Source organism: Oncorhynchus mykiss, chromosome 11, assembly GCF_057628025.1.
Source record: "Oncorhynchus mykiss isolate SJ-2025 chromosome 11, ASM5762802v1, whole genome shotgun sequence".
NCBI classification, from domain to species: domain Eukaryota; kingdom Metazoa; phylum Chordata; class Actinopteri; order Salmoniformes; family Salmonidae; genus Oncorhynchus; species Oncorhynchus mykiss.
In genome coordinates, this window is record NC_143032.1 from 60,238,251 (window position 1) to 60,254,527 (window position 16,277).

At 46.7% G+C, this 16,277-nt stretch overlaps 1 protein-coding gene across 4 annotated transcripts in view; it reads right to left on the minus strand.

Annotated features, from left to right (window-relative positions):
- The window catches only part of LOC110536049 (putative E3 ubiquitin-protein ligase HECTD4), an 80,108-nt gene that overhangs the window by 9,576 nt on the left and 54,255 nt on the right, over nucleotides 1–16,277 (minus strand). For all 4 annotated transcript variants that reach the window (XM_036935888.2, XM_036935890.2, XM_036935889.2 and 1 more), the window contains 22 exons: nucleotides 11,294–11,429; nucleotides 10,958–11,140; nucleotides 10,592–10,756; nucleotides 8,150–8,319; nucleotides 7,895–8,010; nucleotides 7,658–7,761; nucleotides 7,354–7,515; nucleotides 7,065–7,213; nucleotides 6,889–6,968; nucleotides 6,557–6,720; nucleotides 6,230–6,467; nucleotides 4,854–4,990; nucleotides 4,609–4,735; nucleotides 4,202–4,339; nucleotides 3,820–3,956; nucleotides 3,561–3,721; nucleotides 3,299–3,480; nucleotides 2,566–2,771; nucleotides 2,322–2,452; nucleotides 1,982–2,187; nucleotides 1,663–1,842; nucleotides 69–1,459 (listed from right to left, as the gene is read on the minus strand). In XM_036935888.2, the coding sequence (XP_036791783.2) occupies nucleotides 69–1,459; nucleotides 1,663–1,842; nucleotides 1,982–2,187; nucleotides 2,322–2,452; nucleotides 2,566–2,771; nucleotides 3,299–3,480; nucleotides 3,561–3,721; nucleotides 3,820–3,956; nucleotides 4,202–4,339; nucleotides 4,609–4,735; nucleotides 4,854–4,990; nucleotides 6,230–6,467; nucleotides 6,557–6,720; nucleotides 6,889–6,968; nucleotides 7,065–7,213; nucleotides 7,354–7,515; nucleotides 7,658–7,761; nucleotides 7,895–8,010; nucleotides 8,150–8,319; nucleotides 10,592–10,756; nucleotides 10,958–11,140; nucleotides 11,294–11,429 (4,663 nt within the window). The remainder of the gene's footprint in view (nucleotides 1–68; nucleotides 1,460–1,662; nucleotides 1,843–1,981; nucleotides 2,188–2,321; nucleotides 2,453–2,565; nucleotides 2,772–3,298; nucleotides 3,481–3,560; nucleotides 3,722–3,819; nucleotides 3,957–4,201; nucleotides 4,340–4,608; nucleotides 4,736–4,853; nucleotides 4,991–6,229; nucleotides 6,468–6,556; nucleotides 6,721–6,888; nucleotides 6,969–7,064; nucleotides 7,214–7,353; nucleotides 7,516–7,657; nucleotides 7,762–7,894; nucleotides 8,011–8,149; nucleotides 8,320–10,591; nucleotides 10,757–10,957; nucleotides 11,141–11,293; nucleotides 11,430–16,277) is intronic.

The window sequence follows — 16,277 nt, forward strand, 5'->3', positions numbered from 1 at the left end:
CAAAAAATATATATAAATCAACAATATCCATATATCAAGTTCTTTGTAAAAATGCACTTGTGACCCACCTCTATGACAGCATAGCCCTTGATGGGCCGGGCCAAGATGGAGTTGCTGTCCAGAGAAGTGACGGTGTACATGGAGCCCCCGTCTGACACAGAGGCTGTTTCTGCGTTGTCCAGAGGTTCCCCCAGGCTGCCAAGACTGCCCAGGCTCCCCGTGCTGCACAGGGAGATATCCAGGCTCTCCTGGCTGGACACCGTGTGGGGATCCAGGGGCACTTGCTGTGGGGAGGGTACGGTCGAGGCTGCAGCCACAGGGGTGAGAGGTGGGGCAGCCAGCAGCTCCTGGTCCACAGAGAGCTCACTGGCGGTGCGGGACACGCCCCCCTGAGAGGAGCTGCAGATGGAGGTCTGGCTGGTGGAGGCTGAGGCCGAGACACTCATGGCTGGAGTCAAGCAGCTGGAGCTGTCTGGGCTCTCGTTGCTGGGGAAGGGGCGCCCAGGCTCGGGGGCTGCTTTGCCGTCCAGGGGGGTGGACACTCCGGCTCCTGCCTTGGGCTTCTTAGGTTCTTCCTCCTGCAGGGGGATGAAGATCTCGTCCTTGAAGAGACCCCCGTGGGCATGGCAGGCTCTGCGGATGGCACTGCGCACCACAGCCTCCTCCAGGTGGGTGGGGATGCCAGAGAGCACCAGCAGACGGCTGTGAGCGGTAGGTCCAACCAGGGCCTGGCAGGCGTCCGTCACAGCATCACTTGTCACACTCAGCCCCTGGGGATCCTTGTTGGCCAGGTGACGGAGGATCATGAGCAGGGTGAGGCCACGGTGGAACCACAGCATGTCCTCAGGTTTACTACCGGCCATGTTGAGCAGGGCGCTGTCGCTCTCTGACAGACGAGCCCCACCAGCAGAACCCCTCTTCCTTGAGGCCACTGCAGCCACTGCTGCTGCCGCACGCTCCCTCTTCATCTTCACCTTCTTACGCTTGGAGAGCAGGCTGGGGCTCTGGGGGGTCTGGCCTGGGGAGGAGGAGGAGGATGAAGAGGAGTCACTGAGATTAGGGGCACTGGTGGAGGACAGGGCTCCCACTCCTGAGCACCCCATGTTGAGGGGTACGGTGACCTCAGCTATAGACAGGCACACCTCCATCAGGGCATGGAAGTAGGTGGAGAATCTGCTCTGCTCAGTCCCCAGGGCCAGGCCACCAGAGGATGAGCCCCCTGCTCCGGCCCCTGCAGTTACCCAGCCCTGGGTCTCCCGGTCATACAGCTTGCGGAGCTCTGTCTGCAGGGCCATGAGCATGGCCAGGCAGGGGTTAAGCAACAGAGCGATGGAGCTGGACAGGCCTGCAGGGCTTTTCCGCTGCTCCAGGTGGTGGATCTTACGGAAGAGCTCAGCCAGCAGATGGAAGGAGAGTTCCTTGACGCAGGGGGCCAGATCTGTGGTCCATAACAGCCCACCTAGAACGCCACAGACAGGAAGAGAGAGGGAACAGAAACTCTTAGAAAATAGTGACCAACTTGTTGTCAGCACAAAACAGGATGCGATATTAGTCCCATACAACGAGTGACTGAAGGTTATGTAAAAGATGTAGACGTTGGACACCTCATGGATCGCCATGGAGGCAGAAATTTCAAAGATTTTACGAAAGTGTAGCACCTACCCAGCAGCTCCACCACCTGCAGCAGCACAGACGAGGGCACAGTGTCCAGCTCCTCCTCAGAGTGCTCATTATTCTCCCCTAGCTTCCACGTCAGCAGCTGCTCAGCAAATGCCATAGCCAGGGGGAACTCCAGTGGCAGGGAGTGCAGCACCAGCACCACGCCAGGAGGGGGCGACACCCCTGAGAGAGAGACAGTGAAACAAACCAAGCTATTATCAATACATGTTAATCATTTGAAACAGAGAGAAACATAATTAACATATATATGCTGAACATAGTTATTACTGTAAGCCAGGACTAGGGGAGATCAAGCACTCACCCAGTTTGATGTGCACTTTGTCGGTGGGGATGATGACAGTGGGGAACTGGTTGGTAGTGGGAGGGGGGGTGAGGCCTGTGTTGGAGGGTGAAGCATCCAGAGGGTAGCACACCGCCTCCATCAGGTTGAGCTGGCCGTTCCTGCGCACCTTGTGACCAAGGCCATAAACCATAACCCGCGCCCATGGGGCTTTGTACAGGGAGGAGCTAGTGGGGAAGAGAGGAAACGTGAGAGAGGCAGAAAATGGGGGCACTGTAAGACATCTAGGATGGTCAAGGGTCATGGGTTAAACTTAGATAAAGGTAATTGGAAACAAAAAAAGTATGTTAAATTAGCTCACTCTTTGCGGCAGCCTAGTTGGCTCTCTTTGCAGGAGACGATCACGAAGGCAGCACCCGGGAAGTTGACATCCATGCTGACCTTTGACTCTGATACTGGGAAGTCCTCTGAAGTGAACTGCTCTGGTGCATTCTACATAATGGAACAAGGGAAATAAAGATGAACCATATTAAAACAAAAGATCTCCATCCCTGGGGAAATATACATTCAGACAGACTCGGGTCATTAGTTAACCCTGTGCAGACCTGTAGAAAGCAACAGATCTGCTTGGTGAGCTCCAGCAGGCTCTCCTCCCCCTGGTGCAGGGCGCGGGTGATGGCCACGGTGAGCCACTCCCGGATGGGCTGTGCGTTGCCCTGGTAAAACAGTTCTGTGGGAGAACAGCTCTGGCCCTGCAGATTGTGGAGTAGAGACTGGGCCACCAGGATGGAGCTGGAGCTGATGGTGCCATCTGCAGGACAAACAGAGAACACTCAGCACAAAGATCATGGAAAGGTTGCCTAATAAATCAGTCTGTGATACCAGCTCGGGTAACACAGTCTGAAATAAAGCACTGCAAAAATGTTGAAAGATTTCTTACAAGCCAGAATGTCGCATGCCTTAGGTGACAACAAATCGTGATAGCCACACACAGAGACCTGCGTTTTGAAGTTGGTTTAATAATATTTCCTGTGGATATTTTGTCATAAATTTCCACTGGCAGCAGGACAAAATCATTGGACAACAGGTATATATATTCAACATTCTGACTTGTAAAGGGACTGTTTGGAATTTTGGAATCTAAATGTTAGAGACGGTAGTGGATGCTTGTCCAGTCTACACTCGGATTCTTAAAAGCAGACTCCAAATCACTCCATTCATTCAATTGTACACCTAATAATCCATGTGTTATTTCAGTCTAGTCCATTTTCTAACTTCATTCTATTTAACCCATTATTTTCCGTGGATCATCATGTCATCCAGAGAGAGTCTGCTCACCAGGCAGAGGCGGAGCCAGCAGCTGATTGGACAGCAGCTGCAGGTGTTCCAAAGTGATGTCTCTAATGGCTGGGATGTGGAGGAGGCGGGTGAAGGTGTGGGGGCTCTTGGGGGCAAAGATGTTGAGTAGCGCCATGCGGCAGTAAAGCCGAGCCAGGGCACTCTCACAGCGCAGAAGCTCCCTGAAACACAGCAGGCCACGGGGGATGATTTACAGTTCATAGCAGTGTGTTATTTCAGCGTGTGTGTGTGTGTTAGTTACCTATGGATCTGGATGTTACTGCTGTCGAGATTAACAAGGCCATTGGCAGCAGTACGGCGGGATCCAACAGGGGGGCGCTCCAGCATCTCAATGGGATACCAGTACCTCACCAGCACCCCCTCACTACGCAGGTACGTCTCTACCTGTACCAGTTCATTCACCTGAAAACACAGACACACACAGTAAATAACAAGAGACAAAGCTTAACTTATTTTCGCTTTGTTTCTATGACAACTGAAGTGAAGTGTTCCACACTCACTGAGTCCACGTCCAGAACCACTCCGTGCAGGCCGAAGGTTTTCAACATTCCTCGGATGGCAAACTTGGGCAGGGCTGTTCCGCCTGTGGTGCTGTTGGTGTTGTTGCTGTCTGGACAGCGGATGACCACGGTCAAACCTGAGACGAGGAAACATACTGTATAAGTAAGGGCAAAGCCGGGTAACACTACAGCCTATATGTTCATAATGATAATGATCATTACAAAAAATTATTCAAAGAAAATAGTGCTTCAGTAATTGTTAAACCAGCTATCAGGAAAACTGTTTAATAATGTATTTACAGTGAGGGTCAAAGGTGATGAAAAGAATAACGGTTCAATAACCGAGGTCTCTGCCATGGTGGTGGGTGCAAGTGCAGGGTACCTTTGCGGACTTTATCGATGGTGAACTTGTTGGCCTCATCCTTGATGTCCTCGATGGTGGGGAGGTAGAGGTCCCGGGGGATGCCACCGTTCTCTTCATACAGGAACTCCACTGTCTGCCGGGCTATGTCAACCATGCCTGAACAACATTTCAAGCAATAAAAACACCACAAAGAACAAACGTCAAAAAGCATCCCTTCAAAAATGTCAAACAGTGGAGTCAATGGGGAGCTGCTCTTTAAACAGAGCTACAGGGTTGACCACCTCTTACCACCTGGTTTTCAGTGTCCCAAGCTGCTCTTTAAACAGAGCTACAGGGTTGACCACCTCTTACCACCTGGTTTTCAGTGTCCCAAGCTGCTCAAAGAGCAGAGGAGCAGAAACGAGAGACTGAACATAAATCCTCACCCAGCTGCAGTGCTCCCTTGATCTGGTCCAGACCGGACTTCCTCTCTGCCTCATTGCGGAAGCGACGGCGGATGGTGGGGAACACCTTGGTCTCCCAGGCCTTCACCAGCAGGGCATAGTGGTCCTCCTGGGTGGGTGAAACAGTACATTCATGCCAACAGTGAAAATCCAGGATACCAAAAAGTGATTGTGTTATTTGAAGGCTCTTCTCAGAACAATAAGCACCAGAAAGATATTCAACTCACCCTGGGAACATCGTCATCATCTTCGTCATCACTCTCGTCATCAGCGATAGGCGGGGGGTGTGCTTCAGGCCCTGAGGTGACCAGGTTCTCGTAGCTCAGCTCTACCTTGTAGAGGCACGACGAGTCACTGTTGTACTCTGTCTCGACAGGGGAGGACAAACAACAAAGCCAGTTCTTACAAACGCTACCAGCTGGGAGACATATACACAGACCAGACAGTGAGGGTGAGGGTTAGGGCTGCGGGGTGGGGTGGGGTCGACCAAACAGCAAACGCAACCAACTGGGAGACATATACACAGACCAGACAGTGAGGGTGAGGGTTAGGGCTGCAGGGCGGGGCGGGGCGGGGGTCGACCAAACAGCAAACGCAACCAACTGGGAGACATATACACAGACCAGACAGTGAGGGTGAGGGTTAGGGCTGCAGGGCGGGGCGGGGTCGACCAAACAGTAAACGCAACCAACTGGGAGACATATACACAGACCAGACAGTGAGGGTGAGGGTTAGGGCTGCGGGGCGGGGCGGGGTCGACCAAACAGCAAACGCAACCAACTGGGAGACATATACACAGACCAGACAGTGAGGGTGAGGGTTAGGGCTGCAGGGCGGGGCGGGGTCGACCAAACAGCAAACGCAACCGACTGGGAGACATATACACAGACCAGACAGTGAGGGTGAGGGTTAGGGCTGCAGGGCGGGGCGGGGCGGGGCGGGGTGGGGTCGACCAAACAGCAAACGCAACCAACTGGGAGACATATACACAGACCAGACAGTGAGGGTGAGGGTTAGGGCTGCGGGGCGGGGCGGGGCGGGGTGGGGTGGAGCGGGGCGGGGCGGGGTCGACCAAACAGCAAACGCAACCGAGGACTGAAATCACACCAGGTTAAAAGGTCCAATGCAGCTGTTTTCGATATCAAATCATTTCTGGGGAACATTTAAGTACCTTACTGTGATTGTTTTCAATTAAAATGGTAAAACATTTCTCAAGGAATAATTTTGCTAGGACTGTCTGGAAGTGGGGAGGAGAACACTGAAAAGTTGCTGTTATTGGCAGAGTGGTTTGGAACTCTTTCTTGTTGGTCTATTAACTCATTTACCGCCTAATGATGTCACTGGGAAGGCCAATACTCCCTCCCACCAAAACAGGCAGACATTTCAGACAGTCTTTTCAAACAGCTCTTACACTAAAAGGATCAACAAAATTTACACAATTTCACAGTATTATTTAACCTCAGTGTGACAATATATTTAAATACAGGAAAATCACCTTTTTGACTGCACTGGGCCTTGAAGTAAAACATCACATTTTAGGTTACGCAACCGGAAAGTAACTGAAACATGCATTTGGTGAAAGGGGAAAGTGAAAGGAACATACGTTGCTGGGCAACTGCTACCGCGGCGATCCGACAGGGAGGTCCATGGGATCCAGAGTCAGATGCCACACTAGCACCCGCATCATTGTCGCTGTCGGATGCCATGGCGAATGGGAGGGCCTCGAAGTTGGCACTGATTTCCTCTGCCAGGTCAACACAAAAGTCAGCAGCATTGCGGTGTGCTTGGCCCTCTGCGTACGCAAATGCCCGGCAACCAAAGTTGGCACGAATCTTTGTGTTCTAAACAAAATGCAAAACACACCATGATGACATACAAGCTGCATTAATTAGGCTTTATCTTGTTTAACTTGTTATCTTGTTTTACCCACCTTCTTCTGAATGTGCACCAGAGGCCACATGCCCCCTGCTACATCCTCCAGGAAGGGGCTGAGGCGGTGGCCACAGTAGGTGAAGTAGACCCGCCCTTTAGAGACCTGGCCAGGGGGTGGAGGGGTGCCCTCAGAGCGCTCCCAGCCAATGCCCGCCACATCCCCTGTAAGCAGGAAGAGAATGGTCACCATCCAAGATACAGTTCAAAATCAGATGTTTCACCAAAATGTTATAAATATGCAATACACATTGGTTCCATAAGCAAAAAAAGTCAAAAATAGGAGGTAGGTGATATTATGAAACTAGATGAGAGGATTGTTTCCCATCTCACCAGGAAGTAGGGCTACGTCCAGCCTCACACTCTTCCACTGCAGCAGACTGGAGCCATTATAGTGCACAGCCCTGCCATTACTGAAAGGGAGAAACACAGAGACAGCAATCAATCTCAGACAGGGCAGTGGGAAACCTCACAGAGATTACATATGTCAAATCCATAGGAGCATATACTTGTGAAAGAGGCAGGTGCCAACAGGGTTGGTCCATGCTCCGTCTCTCTTCTCCGCCTCTGTGGCAAAGCCAAAAGACACAATAGGGCCGCTGTCGTCTTCCGAATCTCCATAGGAGACAATCTCTATTTCCCAGTAAAAGGAAGGAGCCTACAGGAAAAAGAGTGAGAGGAATTTAAAGATTCCAAATGAGTTAACCTGCTTCATAAGCATGCAAAACTGAATTATCATTAATATAAAACCTAGCATGTGCCATTCCCAAGACATCCAGTAAGTGTAGGGGTGTCCACCTGAACAGGTACAGGTGAGGTGGCATAGATGAAGGTTCCCCTGGGCAGGCCTCCTCCAGCGCTGGGGTCGGCCAGGAAGGTGACGGAGGTAAGGCGAGATGAGAACATGCAGGCACGCACTGGAGGGAACACCCTGGTTGGACTCCATGTAATCTCCTTGGGCTAGGGAGAGATATAGACCGGAGCAGAGAGCGTTACAAGACCCCACAAACTTCAAACTGAATCCCTTCATCCCTCAAAAAATCCTAGTATGGTTTTGTGTCAGTTATTCGATCAGTAGATCAATGAGTACAGCGACACCCACCTGGCACCTGTCTGTCTGGAGGGGAGGGGGTGGCGGTCGAGCGCAGTCTCGGTACAGCATTCTCACTCGCTCACACTGTGCCTCGACCATGCCCAGACGCTCCCCTGCACAACACAGCAGAATCAATACTACGGTCATAGAGAAAATATGGCCAGTAAAAGTACAGTCATGCTGCATTGTAGAAGTTGTGTCATCATTGAGCACTATGCTACTAGGTGAGAGTGGGTGGTCACTCACCAGGATTGCACTCCTGGGCCACTAGGTTAAGCACCTCCACAGCAGCAGGACACTGCTGAATGAACTCTTCACAGAACGAGCTGTCCTCCAGGAGCTGGGCCATCACCAGACATGCCCTGGGAGCCAAACACAACAGACACATTTGAACCGTCATACTAACTAAGCAAAACAAATGTATGACATACAGGTGCAGACACACACTTGGAGGAGCAGCAAAACATCTTGACCGAGGTAATTTCCTCCTTAGTGATTTACCTGGTCCTGATTTCAGCCAGCAGGCGGACAGCGGCCATGACAGGACTAGAGCCATCTCCTGAGGCGGGGAGGGAGGTGTGGATGGACAGACTACCCTCCTGTGGCAGGAGCATGGACTGTACCGCCTGCACCACCTTCTCTGTGATAGACAGCTTGTAGAGGGGCAGCGCCTGGGAGAGAGAGGGGGAGAGGGACATTGATGAGAAGAGAACATTAAATGAGTCTACTACCATCATGCATTAAAGCCTTATGTGCACTTGCATCAATTCCAGTCGATTTACATGTGTTAGTTGTATGTGTTAGTTGCATGTATTAGTTACACATGTTAGTTACATGTGTTAGTTACACGTGTTAGTTGCACGTGTTAGTTGCATGTGTTAGTTGCATGTGTTAGTTACATGTGTAAGTTGTATGTGTTAGTTGCATGTATTAGTTACACATGTTAGTTACATGTGTTAGTTACACGTGTTAGTTGTATGTGTTATTTACATGTGTTAGTTGTATGTGTTAGTTGTATGTGTTAGTTACACATGTTAGTTACATGTGTTAGTTACACATGTTAGTTACATGTGTTAGTTACATGTGTTAGTTACACGTGTTAGTTGTATGTGTTAGTTACACTTGTTAGTTGTATGTGTTAGTTGTATGTGTTAGTTGTATGTGTTATTTACATGTGTTAGTTACATGTGTTAGTTACACGTGTTAGTTGTATGTGTTAGTTACACATGTTAGTTGTATGTGTTAGTTACACTTGTTAGTTGTATGTGTTAGTTACACTTGTTAGTTGTATGTGTTAGTTACATGTGTTAGTTGCATGTGTTAGTTACATGTGTTAGTTACATGTGTTAGTTGCATGTGTTAGTTGCATGTGTTAGTTGCATGTGTTAGTTGCATGTGTTAGTTGCATGTGTTAGTTGCATGTGTTAGTTGCATGTGTTAGTTACATGTGTTAGTTGCATGTGTTAGTTGCATGTGTTAGTTGCATGTGTTAGTTACATGTGTTAGTTACATGTGTCAGTTACACGTGTTAGTTGCACGTGTCAGTTGCACGTGTCAGTTGCACGTGTCCGTTACACGTGTCAGTTACACGTGTCAGTTACACGTGTTAGTTACACGTGTCAGTTACACGTGTCAGTTCCACGTGTCAGTTACACGTGTCAGTTCCACGTGTCAGTTACACGTGTTAGTTCCACGTGTCAGTTACACGTGTTAGTTCCACGTGTCAGTTACACGTGTTAGTTACACGTGTTATTTACACGTGTTAGTTACACGTGTTATTTACACGTGTTATTTACACGTGTTAGTTACACGTGTTATTTACACGTGTTAGTTACACGTGTTAGTTAAACGTGTTAGTTACACGTGTTAGTTGTATGTGTTAGTTACATGTGTTAGTTGTATAGGTTAGTTACATGTGTTAGTTACATGTGTTAGTTACATGTGTTAGTTACCTGTGTTAGTTACATGTGTTAGTTGTATAGGTTAGTTACACAAGTTAGTTGTATGTCTTAGTTACATGTGTTAGTTGTATAGGTTAGTTACACATGTTAGTAGTATGTGTTAGTTACACGTGTTAGTTGTATGTGTTAGTTGCACGTGTTAGTTGCATGTGTTAGTTAAACGTGTTAGTTGCACGTGTCAGTTAAACGTGTTAGTTACACGTGTCAGTTAAACGTGTTAGTTACACGTGTCAGTTACACGTGTCAGTTACATGTGTTACACGTGTTATTTACACGTGTTAGTTACACGTGTCCGTTACACGTGTCAGTTACACGTGTCCGTTACACGTGTCAGTTACACGTGTCAGTTACACGTGTCAGTTACACGTGTCAGTTACACGTGTCAGTTACACGTGTCAGTTACACGTGTCCGTTACACGTGTCCGTTACACGTGTCAGTTACACGTGTCAGTTACACGTGTCCGTTACACGTGTCAGTTACACGTGTCAGTTACACGTGTCCGTTACACGTGTCCGTTACACATGTCAGTTACACGTGTCAGTTGTATGTGTTAGTTGCACGTGTTAGTTGCACGTGTTAGTTGCACGTGTTAGTTGCACGTGTCAGTTGCACGTGTCAGTTGCACGTGTCAGTTACACGTGTCAGTTACATGTGTTAGTTACATGTGTTAGTTACATGTGTTAGTTGTATGTGTTAGTTACATGTGTTAGTTGTATAGGTTAGTTACACGAGTTAGTTGTATGTGTTAGTTGCATGTGTTAGTTACATGTGTTAGTTGTATAGGTTAGTTACACGAGTTAGTTGTATGTGTTAGTTGCATGTGTTAGTTACATGTGTTAGTTGTATAGGTTAGTTACACATGTTAGTAGTGTGTGTTAGTTACATGTGTTAGTTACAAGTGTTAGTTGTATGTGTTAGCTGTATGTGTTAGCTGTATGTGTTAGTTGCATGTGTGACTTCTCTAACCCTCCCTGTCCTTACCTCAGAGCGGGGAGTGCAGAGGCGGGAGATGGGCACCGTCAGGATGTCGGAGGCCTTGCAGGCCTTCCTGTACTCGCAGGAAGGGAACTTTACTGTGGCGAGGCCTTCCTGCTCATTGATGGACATGACCAGGCCCACACTGTCCAGCACTCCTTTACCCACCACCTGAGGAAGCAGAGGGACCATGAAGAGAAACATTCACTGATAGACTATTCACTACTATAGATCTTTCTGCCCACAGCATTATTGGCCTGGTATAGTGTTGTTGGCATGTGAATGTTGGCATGTGAATTTCAGAGACAGGTACAATTTGTATTGCTAAGTCTTCTAATGGATCTATCAACTTCTGCTCATCTCCTAACCTACCTGGACCTCTGAGCCGATCTTGATGGTCTCCTTGAAGCCTCCGAGGGCGCAGAGTGCCGCCACAGCCTGCCTGCCGATGGCCTGGAGTTTGGCCAGCTTCCTGCTGCTGCTGCTACCGTTCTCCAGGATGCTCTCAGCATACTTCCCCAGCTGTGGGATGAACATCAGTGCTCTGGACAGCACCTGGCACAGTCATCAGCAGCGTTAAATCCATGTGTTATCACTATGACCTTCATATACAGTATATTCTTAGAATTACATGGATCTAGCATTGCAAGTAGATCTTCAAATGGTTGCAGCTGCCTCCAAAACCTATGCATTCTGATGGTGCTTTACCTTCTCTGCAGTGCTGGTCCAGATCTGGGCGGTGTTGGACTCGGGAGCTGTGAGAAGGCTGTGCAGCAGGGCAATAACCTCAGCAGCCATACTGTTGGCCACATGGCCACTGATGAAGGGCCTGATTGGGTCGGACCTGAACAGTGGAGGGAGAGAAGAGACCGCTCAGAACCACTATCCCCGGTGTTATTTTATTTTATTTTTTACCTTGACACATTTTGGGGACTAAACTATTTTTCATTATTAAAAGGTTTCTTTTTTATAAAAAATACTTTGACATTTTTGGGGTGGTTATTTCGTTCCTAGGCTTTTTTCCCTTCTCTTAAATTAGTTTTTATATCATAGGCATGCAATACCATTGACAGCTGTTACAAATACGCATCCCACAATAGGGGAGTGGGAGCTAAAGGTTCATTGTCCCCAAGAACACCATTTTCAGCCCACTACCTCAGTGCGGTGGACACACAGAAGCGTACAAACAAGCAATTAACTTTACGAACTACAAAGAACATAAACATGAATTACATACAAAAAATACCACAATAAATACAACTAAACAAACAAAAGAACCAACAACTACAATTATCATACGACTGGCGATCCAGGAGCACCTTTCCTTTGTCTATGAAATCAAATCAGGCCCATCCCTCGACGACCTCACACTTTCTTTTGCAATCAAGCCTTCTAGTGTATAATAGTGTTCGACAGTTCTTTTAAAGAATCCAATACTAACATATTTGTTTTCTGAGTTTTAAAAAGGAAAAACTGAGCCAAGAGATTGTATATCGTGCTGCATCTGTCCCTTAAGTCACCCAATAGAACTGTTTGTGGAGAGACTTTTGCCCAAAAGTTAGCAACTATGGGTCATTATCAGAAGATGTGTAACAAAATCCTCTACTTCCACACCACAAAAAAGGCACAAATAAGAATCTTCAATACCCCATATTTGTAACTTTTGAAGACCAAACAAACACGCAACAAAAACAGAGGGTTGAAACCCAACCAAAAGAGCGAGGAGTACCTTGAATAAAAAACACACACACAATGATTGACACACGGGGCGAGACCTGTAATCATCTGCGCAATCCACAATTAACAATAATGGACAGCACTATGGTGAACAAAGGGCACATATATACAAATACAATCAGTGGGAATAGGGGCCAGGTGTGCGCAATGAAAGTTCCAGAGGGATCCGTGACAGTAACATAATAGAGGGATCCGTGACAGTAACATAGTAGAGGGATCCATGACAGTAACATAGTAGAGGGATCCATGACAGTAACATAGTAGAGGTATCCATGACAGTAACATAGTAGAGGGATCCATGACAGTAACATAGTAGAGGGATCCATGACAGTAACATAGTAGAGGTATCCATGACAGTAACATAGTAGAGGGATCCATGACAGTAACATAGTAGAGGGATCCATGACAGTAACATAGTAGAGGGATCCATGACAGTAACATAGTAGAGGGATCCATGACAGTAACATAGTAGAGGGATCCATGACAGTAACATAGTAGAGGGATCCGTGACAGTAACATAGTAGAGGGATCCGTGACAGTAACATAGTAGAGGGATCCATGACAGTAACATAGTAGAGGGATCCATGACAGTAACATAGTAGAGGGATCCATGACAGTAACATAGTAGAGGGATCCGTGACAGTAACATAGTAGAGGGATCCATGACAGTAACATAGTAGAGGGATCCGTGACAGTAACATAGTAGAGGGATCCGTGACAGTAACATAGTAGAGGGATCCGTGACAGTAACATAGTAGAGGGATCCGTGACAGTAACATAGTAGAGGGATCCGTGACAGTAACATAGTAGAGGGATCCATGACAGTAACATAGTAGAGGGATCCATGACAATAACATAGTAGAGGGATCCACGACAGTAACATAGTAGAGGGATCCGTGACAGTAACATAGTAGAGGGATCCATGACAGTAACATAGTAGAGGGATCCATGACAGTAACATAGTAGAGGGATCCATGACAGTAACATAGTAGAGGGATCCATGACAGTAACATAGTAGAGGGATCCATGACAGTAACATAGTAGAGGGATCCGTGACAGTAACATAGTAGAGGGATCCGTGACAGTAACATAGTAGAGGGATCCGTGACAGTAACATAGTAGAGGGATCCGTGACAGTAACATAGTAGAGGGATCCATGACAGTAACATAGTAGAGGGATCCATGACAGTAACATAGTAGAGGGATCCGTGACAGTAACATAGTAGAGGGATCCGTGACAGTAACATAGTAGAGGGATCCCATGACAGTAACATAGTAGAGGGATCCATGACAGTAACATAGTAGAGGGATCCATGACAGTAACACAGTAGAGGGATCCATGACAGTAACATAGTAGAGGGATCCATGACAGGAACATAGTAGAGGGATCCATGACAGTAACATAGTAGAGGGATCCATGACAGTAACATAGTAGAGGGATCCATGACAGTAACATAGTAGAGGGATCCATGACAGTAACATAGTAGAGGGATCCATGACAGTAACATAGTAGAGGGATCCGTGACAGTAACATAGTAGAGGGATCCATGACAGTAACATAGTAGAGGGATCCGTGACAGTAACATAGTAGAGGGATCCATGACAGTAACATAGTAGAGGGATCTGTGACAGTAACATAGTAGAGGGATCCGTGACAGTAACATAGTAGAGGGATCCGTGACAGTAACATAGTAGAGGGATCCATGACAGTAACATAGTAGAGGGATCCATGACAGTAACATAGTAGAGGGATCCACGACAGTAACATAGTAGAGGGATCCGTGACAGTAACATAGTAGAGGGATCCGTGACAGTAACATAGTAGAGGGATCCATGACAGTAACATAGTAGAGGGATCCATGACAGTAACATAGTAGAGGGATCCATGACAGTAACATAGTAGAGGTATCCATGACAGTAACATAGTAGAGGGATCTGTGACAGTAACAAAAATGTGTACAATATCTTCAATTGAAACATTCAGATAGTGGAGTCTAATGATGTTTTATAAATCAAACCAAAAACCTGCTTCTAAAGGATGGGAGTATCAAAATGATATATTTTTACACATTTTCTTTCGTTAAACATCTGAGATTTAATATGCCTACAAACAGTTTCTATTTTCTTTCCCTTAACTTTTTCTTCCATTCCGTTGGAATTTTTTATTTTATTTTTCATCTTTATTTAACCAGGAAGGTTAGTTGAGAACAAGATCTCATTTACAACTGCGACCTGGCCAAGACAAAGCAAAGCAGTGCGACAAAAACAACAACACAGAGTTACAAACAAACAAACATACAGTCAATAACACAATAGAAGAATCTACGTACAGTGTGTGCAAATGTAGAAGAGTAGGGAGGTAAGGTAATAAATAGGCCATAGAGGCGAAATAATGACAATTTAGCATTAACACTGGAGTGATAGATGTGCAGATGATGATGTGCAAGTAGAGATACTGGGCTGCAAAAGAGCAAGAGGATAAATAACAATATGTGGATGAGGTAGTTGGATGGGCTATTTACAGATTGGCTATGTACAGGTACAGTGATCGGTAAGCTGCTCAGACAGCTGATGCTTAAAGTTAGAGAGGGGATATAAGACTCTAGCTTCAGTGATTTTTGCAATTCGTTCCAGTCACTGGCAGCAGAGAACTGGAAGGAAAGATGGCCAAAGGAAGTGTTGGCTTTGGGGATGACCAGTGAAATATACAGTGCCTTGCGAAAGTATTCGGCCCCTTTGAACTTTGCGACCTTTTGCCACATTTCAGGCTTCAAACATAAAGATATAAAACTGTATTTTTTTGTGAAGAATCAACAACAAGTGGGACACAATCATTAAGTGGAACGACATTTATTGGATATTTCAAACTTTTCTAACAAATCAAAAACTGAAAAATTGGGCGTGCAAAATTATTCAGCCCCCTTAAGTTAATACTTTGTAGCGCCACCTTTTGCTGCGATTACAGCTGTAAGTCGCTTGGGGTATGTCTCTATCAGTCTTGCACATCGAGAGACTGAATTTTTTTTCCCATTCCTCCTTGCAAAACAGCTCGAGCTCAGTGAGGTTGGATGGAGAGCATTTGTGAACAGCAGTTTTCAGTTCTTTCCACAGATTCTCGATTGGATTCAGGTCTGGACTTTGACTTGGCCATTCTAACACCTGGATATGTTTATTTTTGAACCATTCCATTGTAGATTTTGCTTTATGTTTTGGATCATTGTCTTGTTGGAAGACAAATCTCCGTCCCAGTCTCAGGTCTTTTGCAGACTCCATCAGGTTTTCTTCCAGAATGGTCCTGTATTTGGCTCCATCCATCTTCCCATCAATTTTAACCATCTTCCCTGTCCCTGCTGAAGAAAAGCAGGCCCAAACCATGATGCTGCCACCACCATGTTTGACAGTGGGGATGGTGTGTTCAGCTGTGTTGCTTTTACGCCAAACATAACGTTTTGCATTGTTGCCAAAAAGTTCAATTTTGGTTTCATCTGACCAGAGCACCTTCTTCCACATGTTTGGTGTGTCTCCCAGGTGGCTTGTGGCAAACTTTAAACAACACTTTTTATGGATATCTTTAAGAAATGGCTTTCTTCTTGCCACTCTTCCATAAAGGCCAGATTTGTGCAATATACGACTGATTGTTGTCCTATGGACAGAGTCTCCCACCTCAGCTGTAGATCTCTGCAGTTCATCCAGAGTGATCATGGGCCTCTTGGCTGCATCTCTGATCAGTCTTCTCCTTGTATGAGCTGAAAGTTTAGAGGGACGGCCAGGTCTTGGTAGATTTGCAGTGGTCTGATACTCCTTCCATTTCAATATTATAACTTGCACTGTGCTCCTTGGGATGTTTAAAGCTTGGGAAATCTTTTTGTATCCAAATCCGGCTTTAAACTTCTTCACAACAGTATCTCGGACCTGCCTGGCGTGTTCCTTGTTCTTCATGATGCTCTCTGCGCTT